This window comes from Tupaia chinensis, unplaced genomic scaffold, assembly GCF_000334495.1.
Source record: "Tupaia chinensis unplaced genomic scaffold, TupChi_1.0 Scaffold000184_1, whole genome shotgun sequence".
Taxonomy (NCBI): domain Eukaryota; kingdom Metazoa; phylum Chordata; class Mammalia; order Scandentia; family Tupaiidae; genus Tupaia; species Tupaia belangeri.
In genome coordinates, this window is record NW_006159659.1 from 4,758,522 (window position 1) to 4,774,108 (window position 15,587).

General features: G+C 38.6%; 2 protein-coding genes and 1 pseudogene across 2 annotated transcripts in view; 2 read left to right on the forward strand and 1 right to left on the reverse strand.

Moving 5' to 3' along the window:
- The window catches only part of EIF2S3 (eukaryotic translation initiation factor 2 subunit gamma), a 12,901-nt gene extending 5,705 nt beyond the window's left edge, over positions 1-7,196 (forward strand). Inside the window, exons 5-9 of the mRNA XM_006146662.3 lie at positions 859-953; positions 1,781-1,939; positions 3,976-4,110; positions 6,094-6,188; positions 7,023-7,196. Coding sequence (XP_006146724.1) covers positions 859-953; positions 1,781-1,939; positions 3,976-4,110; positions 6,094-6,188; positions 7,023-7,196 — 658 coding nt within the window. The remainder of the gene's footprint in view (positions 1-858; positions 954-1,780; positions 1,940-3,975; positions 4,111-6,093; positions 6,189-7,022) is intronic.
- A 975-nt stretch (positions 7,197-8,171) lies between these two features.
- On the forward strand, positions 8,172-9,083 carry LOC114007494 (nucleophosmin pseudogene; annotated as a pseudogene).
- Positions 9,084-13,233: 4,150 nt separating this feature from the next.
- The window catches only part of STK31 (serine/threonine kinase 31), a 148,045-nt gene continuing 145,691 nt past the window's right edge, over positions 13,234-15,587 (reverse strand). The window contains exons 21-22 of the mRNA XM_006146687.1: positions 14,855-14,977; positions 13,234-13,305 (exon numbers count right to left, since the gene is read on the reverse strand). Coding sequence (XP_006146749.1) covers positions 13,234-13,305; positions 14,855-14,977 — 195 coding nt within the window. The remainder of the gene's footprint in view (positions 13,306-14,854; positions 14,978-15,587) is intronic.

Genomic DNA, 15,587 nt, shown 5'->3' on the forward strand with positions numbered 1-15,587 from the left:
TCGACTACGTGGGAGTCCAGCGACATAGCCATTACGCTAACTGCTGGTTCCCTTTTTTTCTATTTTTAGGAATTATTTTATTTGTCTTTATTTATTTTAATTTGACCAGAGAGGGAGAGAGAAAGTGAGAAAGCAAGCCACCAGGTCCAGGACTTGAACCACAGACAGCCCTGTGGGAGTCCAGGGCTATTAACCACCACACTACCTGCTGGTCCCTAGTCTTTTAAGGTGCCACATGTCTTTTGGCAAATTATTTTTCAAATGTATCCTATTCTGTTAACAGGTTTTTATAAGTCATTAGGTTTTAGCTTTTAAATTCATGACATTCCTCATATACCCTCTGTGCCATTATTCTGGAACATACTCATTTTTTTAACTTTTTTTTTTTTCTTTAAATTGCGAGAGGGCATGTACACTCACCAGAGAGAGATGGGGGTGGAGGGAAGCACTCTCCAATGGGATGTGGTCATGACACAATCCCTTCTCCATTTCTCCATCCTGTGGGGATTTGGGGCATGCACAGACATATGACCAGTGTGTTTTCAAGCTACTGGGGCCAAGAGTCAAACCTCAGTGAGCTTTGTGGGAACCAGGAAGCTACGAGGCTGTCCCAATACCATATTCATTTTGATTGAATTTGGTAGTTTCCGTCTCTTCAGTTACTGCTACACATAGCTGATTTCATCTGCTATGATTTTACTCTCAGCTAGTAATGTTATTTTCAAGTTCTGGAAACAAGTTACATGACCGTTTTATAGCAATAAGGATTATTTAAGTGATTTAACTTTAGGTAACTTATCACTTGCATGTTCAAGTATTGATTGATATTAAGGCTGATTATTATTTTTCTATTGCTAGACATGTTTCTTTTGTTGACTGTCCCGGCCACGATATTTTGATGGCTACTATGCTGAACGGTGCAGCAGTGATGGATGCAGCTCTTCTGTTGATAGGTAAATACATCAGAATTGGTGTGAACAGATACTGTGAAACAAATCCAAGATGGACTATTTAAAGGGGAACTAAGACTTTTAGGGGCCATGTTCACTACCTAAGGGTGACATGAACGCTAACTAACATGTCATCTAGGATGACAGCCCTACTCTGGGGCTGATAGCTTCCGAGAATCCTTACCATAGCACCCCCGCCTCCCCCCCAAAATTGATAGATTTTTTCCATTTAAATCATGTAAGGTGATTAGTTTGTTTCGGGCCAGGAGTGGAAGCCAAAAGATTGAGAAACTCCAGTGAGTATAGGCACAGAGGGTGAAGCAGGGGCAAAAAGCAGAGGGTCTGGCTAGCTAACTTGGGGGTGAAGGTGAGACATAGTATCCAGTATAGTCTTGGCAAACAGAGCTTCCTCCAGTCCCATAGGAAATCGAGCCACATCAGGGGGAATGGCCACGCCGCAATTCCTTCTCCTCTCGGGGTCTTGGGCACGCACACACACGCGCCCTGTGTGAGTTTTAAGCCACCGGGTCTGGGATGCGAATCGCGGTCTACTACATGGGAGTCCAGCGACTTAGCCATTACGCTAACTGCTGGTTCCCAAAGGTGGATGTTTGACAACATCCAGGGCTTTTTCCTTGAGTACGACTTGGAACACTGAAGTTTCCTTTATTGAATGCCAGCTACACACAGCCATTAAACAGTCAATTCCCTTTCTCCCCTTTCCCTAGCCCTTAGCAACCAATAATATGCTTTCTCTAACTGTGGATTTGCCGATTGTGAATATTTCCAGCTATACTTAACACATGTCTTTTTTGTTCTTCACCTGCTAGCTGGTAATGAATCTTGTCCACAGCCTCAGACCTCTGAGCATCTGGCTGCTATAGAAATTATGAAACTGAAGCATATTTTAATTCTACAAAATAAAATTGATTTGGTAAAAGAAAGTCAGGCTAAAGAACAATATGAACAGATCCTTGCATTTGTACAAGGTAAGAAGCAATAATATCTAAAAATCTGTGAATCCATTTGAGAGTCATTTAATACAGTTACCAGATAGGAAATTCATGTTTAATATAATAGATTACCTAGAACAAGGCAAACCTAGGGATCTTAAGCCTTATTTCTGTACTTATTTCTAGTTAATGGTTTGATGTTACTACTGAAATCTGTGTTTCTGAATTGCATTTATTGAAGCATAATTTTGCTACCCGAAAGTTAAAACTGAAATTATCTTCTGGAAACTTTATCAATCACCTTTTTTTTCCCTTGAGAAATTTTTGTTATAGGGCATATGCACTCACCGGAAAGACAGAGTCAGACAGAACATGAGAAATCATCCCCCAGAGGGGGATTTTTTCCTCTTGGGATTTTGGGCATGCACACACACACATAACCAGCCTGTGTTTTAAGCTGCTGGGTCTGGGACTCAAACCATGGTTGACTACCTGGGAGTCCAACAATGTAACCATTATATAATCTGCTGGTCCCTATCAATCACTTTTTTTTCTTAAAGATATTTTTGCTATAGGGTACATATTCTCGCCAGAGAGACAGAAAATGAGAACCCCCCCCCCCTCCAGGGGGGATGACCATACTGCAATCCCTTCTGTTCTATTCTGCTCTTGGAATATTGGGCACACACACACCTGGCATGAGTTTTAAGCCACCAGGTCTGGGACTTACAGTGCAGTTGACTACGTGGAAGTCTAATAATGTAACTGCTATGCCATCTGCTGGTCCCTCAATCACATTTTAAAAAATGCTTAGTGATAGTAAAATGGATAAAAGCGTTTTTGTTTTTTGTTTTTCTTTTTTATTTTGTCATAGGATTCATGTGCTTGCTAGGGAGAGACAGACAGAGAAAATGAGAAAGCACCCTGCCATGGTGGGTGGTCAAGATACAATCACTTCTCCACCAGTATCCCTCCTTTTCGGATCTTGGACAAGTACACATGCATTTTGTGTTGCTCAAGCTGCCAAGTCTGGGGCAGGAACTACGTAGTTGGCCATGTGTGATCCAGCTGTCTTTACCACCACGCCACCAGCTGGCCCTAAAAGCATTTTTTAAAGGTAACATACACTATTCCTTCTGAATAGCTACTTGCAGAATCAGCAATGATGGTGATTTCTTTATTTAATCTTTTTTTGGGAGAGGTTTTTGCTATAGGGCGCTTGCACCAGAAAGACAGCGAGAGAGACAGAAAGCGGGAAATCACCCTCCGGGCGGATGGCCACACCGCAATCCCTTCTCCATTCTCCTCTTGGGATCTTGGGCACACACGCACACGTGCCAGGCATGAGTTTAAGCCACCAGGTCTGGGACTTGAACCGCGGTCGACTAGATGGGAGTCAAGCAACATAGCCATTATGCCAATTGCTGGTCCCTATTTAATCTTCATAGTGTCCTTTTCTCTAGCAGCATAGTGTTTTTCATTTCAGGGAAGACATGAGGCATCTTATTGTTGATATTGATTCTCTTGTGGTCTTGTTTTACTTGTTAGAAAGGTTAACTGCCTATGCATGCAGTTCTGTCATTAAGAGAAAGAAAAGTCATTTTTGTTAAAATATAATTGTTTATGTAGTCCATTTCTTTGTACAGCCTGTCTGATGTATAATTAATATGGAGCAGATAAAGTATGTGTCAGCAGTCTTTGATTAGCAGAGTCTGTAATTTTATCTTGACATTTATTAAGAGGCTAATTACATGTTATTAGACATTTTTTTGACTACTATAGCGCTCTTTCCCAGGAGTGTGTTTTATTCCTTTAAACAGTTTTACCATATTAAATATATCTATTAATATGATTTAATAGTTTTTCCCTTAAAGGGAATGATATTCATTTTCAGGAGTGAAAACAAACCATAGACTATAACCATTTTTCTGAACTGAATGATCACTTTCCACTTGTTGCTGGCATTTGTGTGGCCATGTTTAGACATCCTTTTTAGTAATCTTATGTAATAGACAGGTAGAACAAGTTGTATAAAACTGAAGAATATTGTTCTTTCCAAATTTTTCATATAGGTACAGTAGCAGAAGGAGCTCCCATTATTCCAATTTCTGCTCAGCTGAAATACAATATTGAAGTTGTCTGTGAGTACATAGTTAAGAAAATTCCGGTACCCCCAAGAGACTTTACTTCAGAACCCCGACTTATTGGTAAGTATAGGAATGGCTTTGAAGTTTTTTAAAGTATGATTTATTTTTAATTTGTCAGAAGGAACGTACACTTGCCAGAGAAAAAGGAGGAGAAAGCACCCCCTGATGGTGCCTGGTCTCGGTGCATTCTCTTCTCCATTTTTCCATCCTGTCAGGATTTTTGGTGACCTTTGAGTTTTTCCACAATGATTATTCCCCTTAAAAAGTATTTATTGGGACCAGCAGTTGGCATAATGGCTATGTCACTGGATTCCCATGTAGTCAACCTTGGTTAGAGTCCTGGGCCTGGTGGCTTAAACTCAATGCCAGGTGTGTGTACGTGCGTGCCCAAGATTCTGAGAGGAGAATAGAGTAGAAGGGGTTGTGGCATGGCCATCCCCCCTGGGGGGTGATTTCTCGCTTTCTGTCTCTCTGTCTCTCTGGCAAGCACACGTGCCCTATAGCAAAAACCTCTCAAAAAAAAAAAAGTATTTATTAATAGATCCTCTTCCAGGCCAGCAGGTGGCATGGTGTTTAAGGTTGCTGGACTCCCACATAGCTGACCGCAGTTCATGTCCCGGACTGGTGGCTTACTGTCTCAGCACCCCCCATTCCCCACCCCCCAATCCCGTTCTTCTCTGGTCAAATGAAAATAAATAAAGTTAAATTAAAATAATTCTTAAAAAAAAAAAGTCCCTCTTCCTGCAGGGATAATACATCCTCAACGATTTTTTTCTTTTGTTGTTGGCACGCACAAACGTCCAGCATGAGTTTAAGCCACCAGGTCCAGGACTCGAACCGTGATCGGCTACATGGGAGTTCAGCGACATGGCCACTATGCTAACTGCTGGTCCCTCATCCTCAACAATTTTTAAAAATAATTAGTTCCGAGATTGTATTGGCAATCCAAGTAGCATTACTAAATGAGGAACAGTCCTGAATATAGTAGGAATTGTTAACCTTTTTGTGCTCAAGGTATGCTGTGCAGCTGAGATGGAGTAATATGGTACTTTCTACTGAATTACAACAACTTCGGCCTTCCATTCAACTGGTTTCATTGAACCATTTATGAAGAAACAGTATTACTATATTTTGATCATCTAAGTTTCCTATCTATAGATATAGGAGTCTTTTATTTTATTTTTATTTATTTATTTATTTATTTTGGAGAGGTTTTCGCTATAGGGCACGTGCGCTCGCCAGGCAGACAGAGACATAGAGACAGAAAGTGAGAAATCACCCCCCAGGCGGATGGTCATGCCGCAATCCCTTCTCCATTCTCCTCTCAGGATCTTGGGCACGCATGCACATGTGCCTGGCCTGAGTTTTAAGCCACCAGGTCCAGGACGCGAACCGCGGTCGACTACGTGGGAGTCCAGCAACATAGCCATTACGCTAACTGCTGGTTCCCTTTTTAAATTTTTTTTGATGAGGTTTTTGCTCTAGGGCGCGTGCACTCACCAGACAGAGAGAGAGAGGGGAACAGAGAGACAGAAAACCAGAAATCAGCCCCCGGGGGGATGGCCACACCGCAATCCCTTCTCCTCCATTCTCCTTTCTCGGGATCTTGGGCATGCATGCACACACACCTGGCGTGAGTTTTAAGCCACCAGGTCTGGGACATGAACCACGGTCGACTACATGGGAGTCCAGCGACATAGCCATTACACTAACTGCTGATCCCTAGAAGCCTTTTAAAACAGACATTTGAGCCCAGTTTCTCTTGGGGACTCAAATCACGCAATTAGCCTTTTTAGATCCAGCTTCTTTAACCTCCATGCCACTTGCTGGTCCAGTATACCAACGTTTAATGAACTTTCAAGTTATTTCAATCTTTTCCATTATAAATAAGTATTAGAATAATAAATTTGGTTTTGTTAAAAGTCACCCTTTGGTATAAATCTTATGTGGCTTCTATCTTGAAATTTTTAAGTTAGAAGAGTATATTTCTTCTGCAATTAAAAATGAACAGAATTGGCTTTAACTTATTTTTCTTTTCTTTAGTTATTAGGTCTTTTGATGTCAACAAGCCTGGTTGTGAAGTTGATGACCTTAAGGGGGGTGTAGCTGGTGGTAGTATTCTAAAAGGAGTATTAAAGGTAAACTGAATTTTGGTTGTTGTGTTTTTGTTTTGTGCTTTGTTTTGCCCTTACCTTTTTTTTAGACTTATTTTATTTAATTTTATTTATTACTGTTATTTTTAAGTTGAACAAGAGAAAAAGAAAAAGAGAAAAAAAAAGCCACTAGGTCTAGGATTTGAACTGTGGTTGGCGATGGGGGAATCCAGCACCTTAACCACCATGCCACCTGCTAGCCCCAGTTTTACTCTTTCTTATTGATCCAGACTGAAAAGTACATTTTCTTTTTCACAGTGTCTAGTATTTGATACAGATTTCTTGTTTACTATTATGTTGTTTGAGTATGTCTGACCTCTAAATGTATAAGTTTCTTGTGAGTATAGAGTACATTTTATATGATGATAGACTTACTGTGTGATAGATAGTTACCAACAGTTAAATGATTCTGATTTTGAAGCTCTTTTTCAAATCTTTTAAATTTTTAAATAGCAATCTTTGAAATAGAGGAAGGACTACCTTTTTATTTTATTTTATTTTATTTTATTATTACGTTTTTAAACATAATTATTTATTTTATTTATTTATTCATTTATTTTTTTAATTTGACCAAAGAGAGACAGAGGGTGAGAGTGAGTGAGAGAGAGAGAGAGAGAGAGAGTGAGAAAGCAAGCCACCAGACTCAGGACTTGAACCCTGGTCAGCTATGTGGGAGTGTCCAGCACCTTAACCACCACGCCACCTGCTGGTCCCAAGGACTGCCTTTTTAGTTTTGTGGTCTTTCTGTTAGAACTTTTGATAGGTAAATGAAAGTTGTATTTTTTGCAGTAATTTCTATTACTAATTTTATGTTTATAGGTGGGCCAGGAGATTGAAGTCAGACCTGGTATTGTTTCCAAAGATAGTGAAGGAAAACTCATGTGTAAGCCAATCTTTTCCAAAATTGTATCACTTTTTGCGGAACATAATGATCTTCAGTATGCTGCTCCAGGGGGACTTATTGGTGTTGGAACAAAAATTGACCCCACTTAATATACGAATAGAGGCAGATTGAGATAGAACTGAAAAAAGTTATTCCATTTACCATAGCCACAAAAAGTTTAAGATACATAGAAATAAATCTAACTAAAGCTAACTGCTCCACCAGGAAAACTACAAGAAGCTTAAAAAAGAAATTGAAAATGGCACAAAAAAGTGGAAGGATGTCCCATGTTCCTAGATTGGAAGAATTAATATAACCAAAATGGCAAGTCTACCCAAATTAATCTACATATTTAATGCAATCCCAATCAAAGTACCAGACACATTCTTCACAGATCTAGAAAAGACAATCATAAAATTTGTCTGGAATTGGGAACCAGCAGTTAGCGTAATGGCTATGTTGCTGGACTCCCACATATTCGACGCGGTTCGCGTCCCGGACCCGGTGGCTTAAAACTCACACCGGGCGTGTGTGTGTATGTGCCCAAGATCCCAAGAGGAGAATGGAGGAGAAGGGATTGTGGTGTGACCATCCCCCCTGGGGGGTGATTTCTCGCTTTCTCTCTCTATGTCTCTAGTGAGCGCACACGCCCTATAGCAAAAATACCTCTCCAAAAAAAAAAAAAAGAAAGAAAATTTGTCTGGAATCATAAAAGACCTAGTATTGCCAAAGCAATCCTGCACAAGAAGAATAGAGTGGGCAGTATCTCACTCCCTGATCCAAAAATATACTACAAAGCTCTGGTAATCCAAACAGCATGGTACTGACACAAAACAGGTGGACCAATGGAACAGAATATAGAGTCCTCAGAAATAAACTACCAAACAAACAGTCAACTGATTTTTTCCCAGTCCATCCACTGGGAAAAGGAAAACCTCTTCAGAAAACGGTGCTGGAAAAACTGGATATCCTGCTCTGGATTGATTCCATCCTGCACAGCTGTTTACGGGAGCCATAGTTGTTTACCTCCATCTGCCTTTACCTCCATCCGCCTTCTCGACCACCCAAGCACGTGCCACCACCCCATGGAAGATTAAATGGACATGGACACGAGCCCCCTGAGGTCCCAGAACTATCTTTTCAGTTGTGAACTAAAGGCTGACAAAGATTATCACTTTAAAATGGATAATGATGAAAATGGACACCAGTTATCTTAAAAATAGTCAGTTTAGGACCTGGTGCAAAGGATGAATTGCACATTGTTGATGCAGACACAATGAATTATGAAGGCAGTCCAATTAAAGTAACACTAGCAATGCTGAAAATGTCTGTACAGCCAACAGTTTCCTTTGGGGGCTTTGAAATAACACCACCTGTGGTCTTAAGGTTGAAGTGTGGTTCAGGGCCTGTGCATATTAGTGGACAGCACTTAGTAGCTGTGGAGGAAGATGCAGAGTCAGAAGAAGAAGAGGAAGAGGATGTGAAACTCTTAAGTATATCTGGAAAAACAATCTGCCCCTGGAAGTGGTAGCAAGGTTCCACAGAAAAAAAGTAAAACTTGCTGCTGACAGAGATGATGATGATTGATGATGATAATGATGATTCTGAAGATGAGGAAACAGAATAAAAAGCTCCAGTGAAGAAATCTATGTGAGATACTCTTGGAAAAAATGCTCAAAAATCAAACCAGAATGGAAAAGACTCAAAACCATCAACACCAAGATCAAAAGGTCAAGAATCATTCAAAAAAACAGGAAAAAAATCCTGAAACACCAAAAGGAGCTAGTTCTGTAGAAGATAAAGCAAAAATGCAAGCAAGTGTAGAAAAAGGTGGTTCTCTTCCCACAGTGGAAGCCAAGTTTATCAATTATGTAAAAAATTGCTTCTGGATGACTGATCAGGAGGCTATTCAAGATCTCTGGCAGTGGAGAAAGACTTCTTTAAGAAAACCGTTTAAACGTTTTGTTGAAATTTTCTGTCTTATTTCATTTCTATGACAGTTGATATCTGGCTGTCCTTTGCAGAGTGAGAACTTCCCTTACTGTGTTTGATAAATGTTGTCCAGGTTCCACTGCCAAGAATGTTTTGTCCAAAATGCCTGTTTAATTTTTAAAGATGGAACTCCACTCTTTGCTTGGTTTTAAGTATGTATAGAATGTCATGATAGGACATAGTAGTAATGGTGGTCAGACATGGAAATGGTGGGGAGACAAAAATGTACATATGAAATGAACTCAGTATTTCAATAATGTAAAAAAAAAAAAAAACTGGATATCCACCTTCAGAAAGATGAATCTGGACCCCTACCTGTCACCACCAACTCAAGGGGGATCTAAGATCTAAACCTAAGACATCAAACTAGTTAAAACCGCTCCTGGAAAACACTGTAGAAACTCTGGGAGACATTGGGGTAGGCAAAGACTTCTTAAGTAAGGCCCCCAAAGCACAATCAATAATTCCTAAAATAGACAAGTGGGATTATATCAGACTAAGAAGTTTCTGCATGGCAAAAGACACAGTAATTAGTGTGAATCAACAGCCTTCAGAATGGGAAAATATTATTGTAAACTATTCATTAGATAAGGGATTGATAACCAGAATACAGAAGGAACTCAAGCAGCTGTTCCTAAAAAGAGATGATCAACCCTATTAAAAGATGGATGAATGAGTTGGAAAAAACACTCTAAGAATGACATATGAATAACCAAAAAGCATATGAAAAAATGCTCAACATCCCTCATTGTAAGGGAAATGCATATCAAAACAACACCTAACCCCAGTCAGAATGACTAAGATTTAAAAAAACAAAAATGATAAGTACTGGCAGGGATGTAGTGTAAGGAGGAACACTCTTACACTGCTGGTGTGAATTTAAGTTGGTTCACCCACTGTGGTGAACAATTTGAAGATTCCTCAAAAATCTACAAATAGAACTTCCATATGACCCAACAATCCCACTCCTTGGTATTTACCCGAAAGACAGAAGCATTCTTAATCAGAAAAGTACTTGCACATTGGTATTTATTGCAGCTTTATTCACAATTGCTAAGACCACCTAACCCAAATGCTCATGAACAGATGAATGGATTGAAAAACTGTGGCACATTACTCTATGGAATACTACTCAGCAATAAAAAACAAGACCCTGGCTTTTGACAGAAAGTGGATGAATATAGAAGATTTACTCCTGAGTGAAGCAAGGCAGGCTATGAAGAAGAGACATTGTATGTCCTCACTTAATATATACCAACTTTCCACACTCTATGACCAAAATTGAATGACTAAAAAATATAGAAACACAGTAAATGGTTGTGAATACCAGATATAGTGTGGGAAGAGCATGGGTGAAGGAACAGAGTCTGAGGAAGGACATTAAGGAGAAAAATGGAGAGGCAAAGCATTAATGGGACAAATAAATGGGTTATTATCTGTTGAAGATAACTTTATTATCAAGTGGACTGGGGAGAAATGTAAACATATTGGAATATTCACTTTTCAAACTAAATCATGTGATTCACAGTATAAATGAACTTGAAATAAAATAAGATAAAAAAAGAGACAGATTGATAGAGTAAATTAAAAAATGATGCAATCATGTTATTTATAAGAAACTTAAAAATCAACAATGTAAGTACTTTTACCATTAGAGTGAAAGAATGGTATGTGTATATATATATATATAGAGAGAGAGAGAGAGCCAGCAGGTGGCATGGAGTTTAAGGCAGCTGGATCCTACATGGCCAAGTTCTTAGATCAAGTCCCAAACCTGGTGGCTTGAAAATCACAGCAGGTGTATCCATGCCCAAAATCTTTAGAGGAGACTGGTGGAAAGGGACTGAAGCATGGTCACATCCACCCTTGTGGGTTATTTCTTTCTCTGTCTCTCTCTCTGTCGCTTTCTCCAACCAGTGCACATCTCCATAGTAAAAATAAATTTTTTAAAAAACATGAAAATATTAATTTGTTTGCTATAGGCCATGTGTGCGCACCAGAGTGAGAAAGAGAAAGTGAGAAAGCAAACCACCAGGCCCAGGACTTGAACGACAGTCAATCATATGGGAGTCTGGCACCTTCACCATACCACCTGCTGCCCCACAAATATTAATTTTTAAGATGCAAAAATGACTAGGTACCTTTAGAGTCAAAGAACAATAAAGCATGTACCATGCAAATATTAATTTTTAAAAACAAAAATGGGAGCAGGTGGCATAGTGGTTCAGGAGCTAGAATCCCACATGACTGATCATGGTTTGAGTCTCAGATCTGGCAACTTGAAAATCACACCATGTGCTTGTGCATGCATGCCCATAATCCCAGGAGGAAAATGGAACAGAAGATATTGCAGTGTTGCCATTCCCCCTGAAGCATGATTTTTCACTTTCCCTCTGTCTCTGTTTCTCTCCCTTTCTCTCTCTGGCAAGCACACACACTCTATGGCAAAAATCTTAAAAAAAAAAAAAAGACTATATTAATATCAGGTACAGTAAAATAAAGAAAGTTAGTATAGAGAGGAACATTACATAATGATAAAAGGATCAGTCTACCAGGAAGATATAACCTATATATGAACACATCAAACAACAAAACACAATAGAAGAAATTGGTACAGAAGTACCTCACAGTAAAGGGAAGCATACAAATTTATAGCTGTAGAAACCTTTTCCAACAAATTTGCCAAACGTCAATATCAAATGACTAAAAATCAGAGAAAAGAGACTGCAAAGTGAGCAGCAGGAAGAAATACAGAGCTGCAGAAAGAGCGTGGCTCATCTCCTCCCATACGCCTCTGAACTCTCAGTTAAAACCCTGAAGCTCAGCTCAGGTGCACCTGTTCTCGAGAAAATGGGAGGCCTTAGTGATATCCAGTTCCAACGACAAAAGCACAGGTTGTTTGATGAGCATCAGGGAAATGGAATAGCAGAGAGATTATGGGTCATCTCCTCCCACATGCCTCTGAATGCTCAGGGTTATTAGGAAGAAATGTATAATCCATCAGATGACCAGAAACCACTGCAGAGGCACAAGAAATGTGAGAAACAAACAAAAAAAATCTCTCCCCCAAGAGAAAAGAACAACCCTTCATCATCAACAGACAATACAATGGAACTCATGAAAATGTCAGATGAAGAATTCAGAATACTGGGACTAGTAGATACCATAATGGTTATGTTGCTGGACTCCCATGTAGTTAACCACAGTTTGACTCCTGGAGCCAGTGGCTTAAACTCACACTGGGTGTGTGTGAATGTATGCCCAAGATCCCAAGAGGGGAATGGAGGAGAAGGGACTGTGGTATGGCCATCTCCTCCAACCCCAAGGGAGTGATTTCTCACTTTTGTCTCTGTCTCTCTGTCTTTTCAGTGAGCACATATGACCTATAGCAAAAACCTCTATTAAAAAAAAAAAGAATTCGGAGTATTCATAGTGACAAAATTAATAAAGATGTAAGAGAAGAGCGACAACGAACTCCAGAAGATACAAGAGAAAAGAGACAATGTGTTCCAGGAGATGAGAAAGTTCTTCCATGATTTGAAAGCAGAAATACACATTATAAATATGAATCAAATGGAGCTGTTAGAGATGAAGATATCATTGAAAGTGCTGTGTGTCTCTCTTGTTCATGTAAGAAACTTTAAACTTGTGTTCACATAAAAATCTATACATAAATGTTTATAACAGATCTATGTGTGAGGGCCAAAATCTGGAAGCAACCTGAATATCTGTCAACAGGTGTATAAACAAACTTGGTACAGCCATATAATAGATTAACTACTCACCAGGGCCAGCAGGTGGCATAATGATTAAGGCACTGGACTCCCATGTGGCTGACCACATTCCTAGTCCCAGACCTGGAGGCTTGAAACTCTTGCGGGGCATGTGGCATGAGTTTCAAGATGCAGGGTCTGGAACTTGAAATTGGTCAGCCACATGGGAGTGCAGCAATGTAACCATTACACCATCTGCTGATTCCTCCAATTTTGTTTTTTTCAAAATTGGTTTAGTTATCCCAGATCATCTGCAGTTTTATATAAATTACAGAATTTTTTTTCATTTCATTTTCTTCCATACATTCAACCACATTATTATTTGTCTTACAAATTGGATATTTCAACAAGTGAACATTTCTCCCCAGTACCGTTGATAGAACTACGAAATATCTTCAATAGACAACACCATACCTCTTTGTGCCATTAATGCTTTGAATTTAATTGTTAGTTTCTGGGGGGAAAAAAAGCATATGCACTCTGAATCTACAGATCAATCTGAGAAGAGCTAACATCCATATACAATTAAGTCCTATAGTACATAAGCACAATGTGTCCATTTATTTACATCTTCTTTAATTTCTCTAAACAATGCTTTGTAGTTTTCACTGTACAGGTCTTACACATCTTTTGTTAAACTTACCCCTAAAACTGCCATATTTTTGTGAATGATTTTTAATTTCAATATCCTATTATTTGTTGACAGTGTATATAAAATACAATTATACTGAAATTAAAACTATTATCTTTCTAAATTCACTTGTTAGTACTAAACACTTCTTGTTAACTACTTGTAACTTTTATGTACAGTCCTAAATACTGTCTACATAATTAATCATGTCATCTGAAAATAAATTATAGCGTTATTTCTTTATTTTCAAACTTCAGAAGTTTGACCTCAAAAATTTTGTAAAAAAGAATTAAAGTACAAGTCTATTTTAGTACCAAAATAACTGACATCTATGCATATTTTTATCATAAAAGGCATTTTCCATGAACTTTTGAAGAGCCCCAGGATGACTTACTCTTTTTGTTGCTTTGATACACTTGCTAGAACAGGGATAGAAAACTATGGCCTCTGTATCAAATCAATACTACTGTTTCTTTTTGTACAGCCTAGAAGGTAGTTTTTACATATTCAGTGTAAAAGACAGACTCTGCCCAATGGGCACCAACATACCAAAGAGAACTGCAGCACTGGAAGCCACATGGCTGAGCACAGGTTCAAACCCTGAAAATACACTTAGTGTGTGTGTATACTTGCCTGAGATCCTGATGAGCTAGAAGACAGGGAAAAGGGGATCACGTCATGATGAGACCCTGTTGAGGGTTCTCCCCCCTCCCTTTTGTCTACACATGCACTCTCTATCATGAATAAAATAATTATTTTTTAAAATTATATGAAAATCAAATTTCAATGTCCAAAGCCAAATATTATTGGAACAGAGCCACACTCATTTGTTTACATACTGTGTACGGCCACAAATTTCACACCAGAGCAGCAAAACTTGCGTACTTATAACAGAGATCATATGGCCCACAGAGCTTAAAATAATTATTACCTCCTTTTAGAAAATGTTCACTGATCCCTCAGCAAGAACCTCCAGTACAATGCTGATCATACTTAATCCCTCATTCTTGAGCCATAAGTAAGAAATAGCTACTTGGTTTACATTAGAAACATGAATATTTACCCAAGGCTCATTTAACAATTATTTTCCACATATGCATAAACTATCTCCAGACTATTTAAGACAAAATGTTCTTCACTGTTTGTCTTGACTTTAACAAAACTAAGACAACAACATAATGCCTAAAAGATATTATCAAGCCAATTTGCAGAAAGTTCAAGTGTCAGGAAATATGATGAGAGTTTATGATAAAACTTTAAAAATGATTTTTTACTTAAAGTCTACCATTGATCTTTATTCAGAGTAATATGTTAAGAAGAATCACTAAAACTTATCTAAAATGACTGATCTATTTTATTAAAAATAACATACCCACAATAAAAGGCAGCCATAAGCATATAAGTCTGAGCTTGCAGAAGCAGGTTGCCCCATTTTCAACTCAGGTGATATCAAACTTAAATCACCAGCCACCATGTTCACTGAGGATCGCTGGTTCTGCAAAAACAATATTTTGAGTATTTTAAAAGCAGCGCAGTTGAGGTGGCTTTCTATGAAGGACTGCATATTTAATAAATACCAAAAAAAAAGTAATTTAAAATACTTCATTCCCATGTTTTCAAATGTTTTTTATCTAATTTCTGCTATTGTAAATTGGTCTTAACATGAATTTCATAAATTTCACATAGATTCTAAACTATTAATTCTTTATTAAACATCAAATGGTTCTTTTTAAGAAAATATTCCACAATGGTGTCAGTGTTATTTTCTACTTCTGAAAATGCTTTTTTTTTAATCAATGATGTTCTACAAAGTACTTCCTGTCCTTACGAATAATTTTCTAAATATAACAATCCTAACATGTCAAAGGATAATCAGTAGACCTAGAATAGAACAGACCTTCATTTCAATTCCCACTGTCCCATTTTTTTTTTTAGAGGTTTTTGCTATAGGGTACATGTGCTCTCTGGAAAGAGAGAGACAGAGAGACAGAAAATAAATCACACCCTCCCCCCAGGGGGATGGCCACACCTCAATCGCTTCTCCTCTATTCTCCTCCTGGGATCTTGGGCATGCACGCACACGCGCCACCAGGTCTGGGACTAGA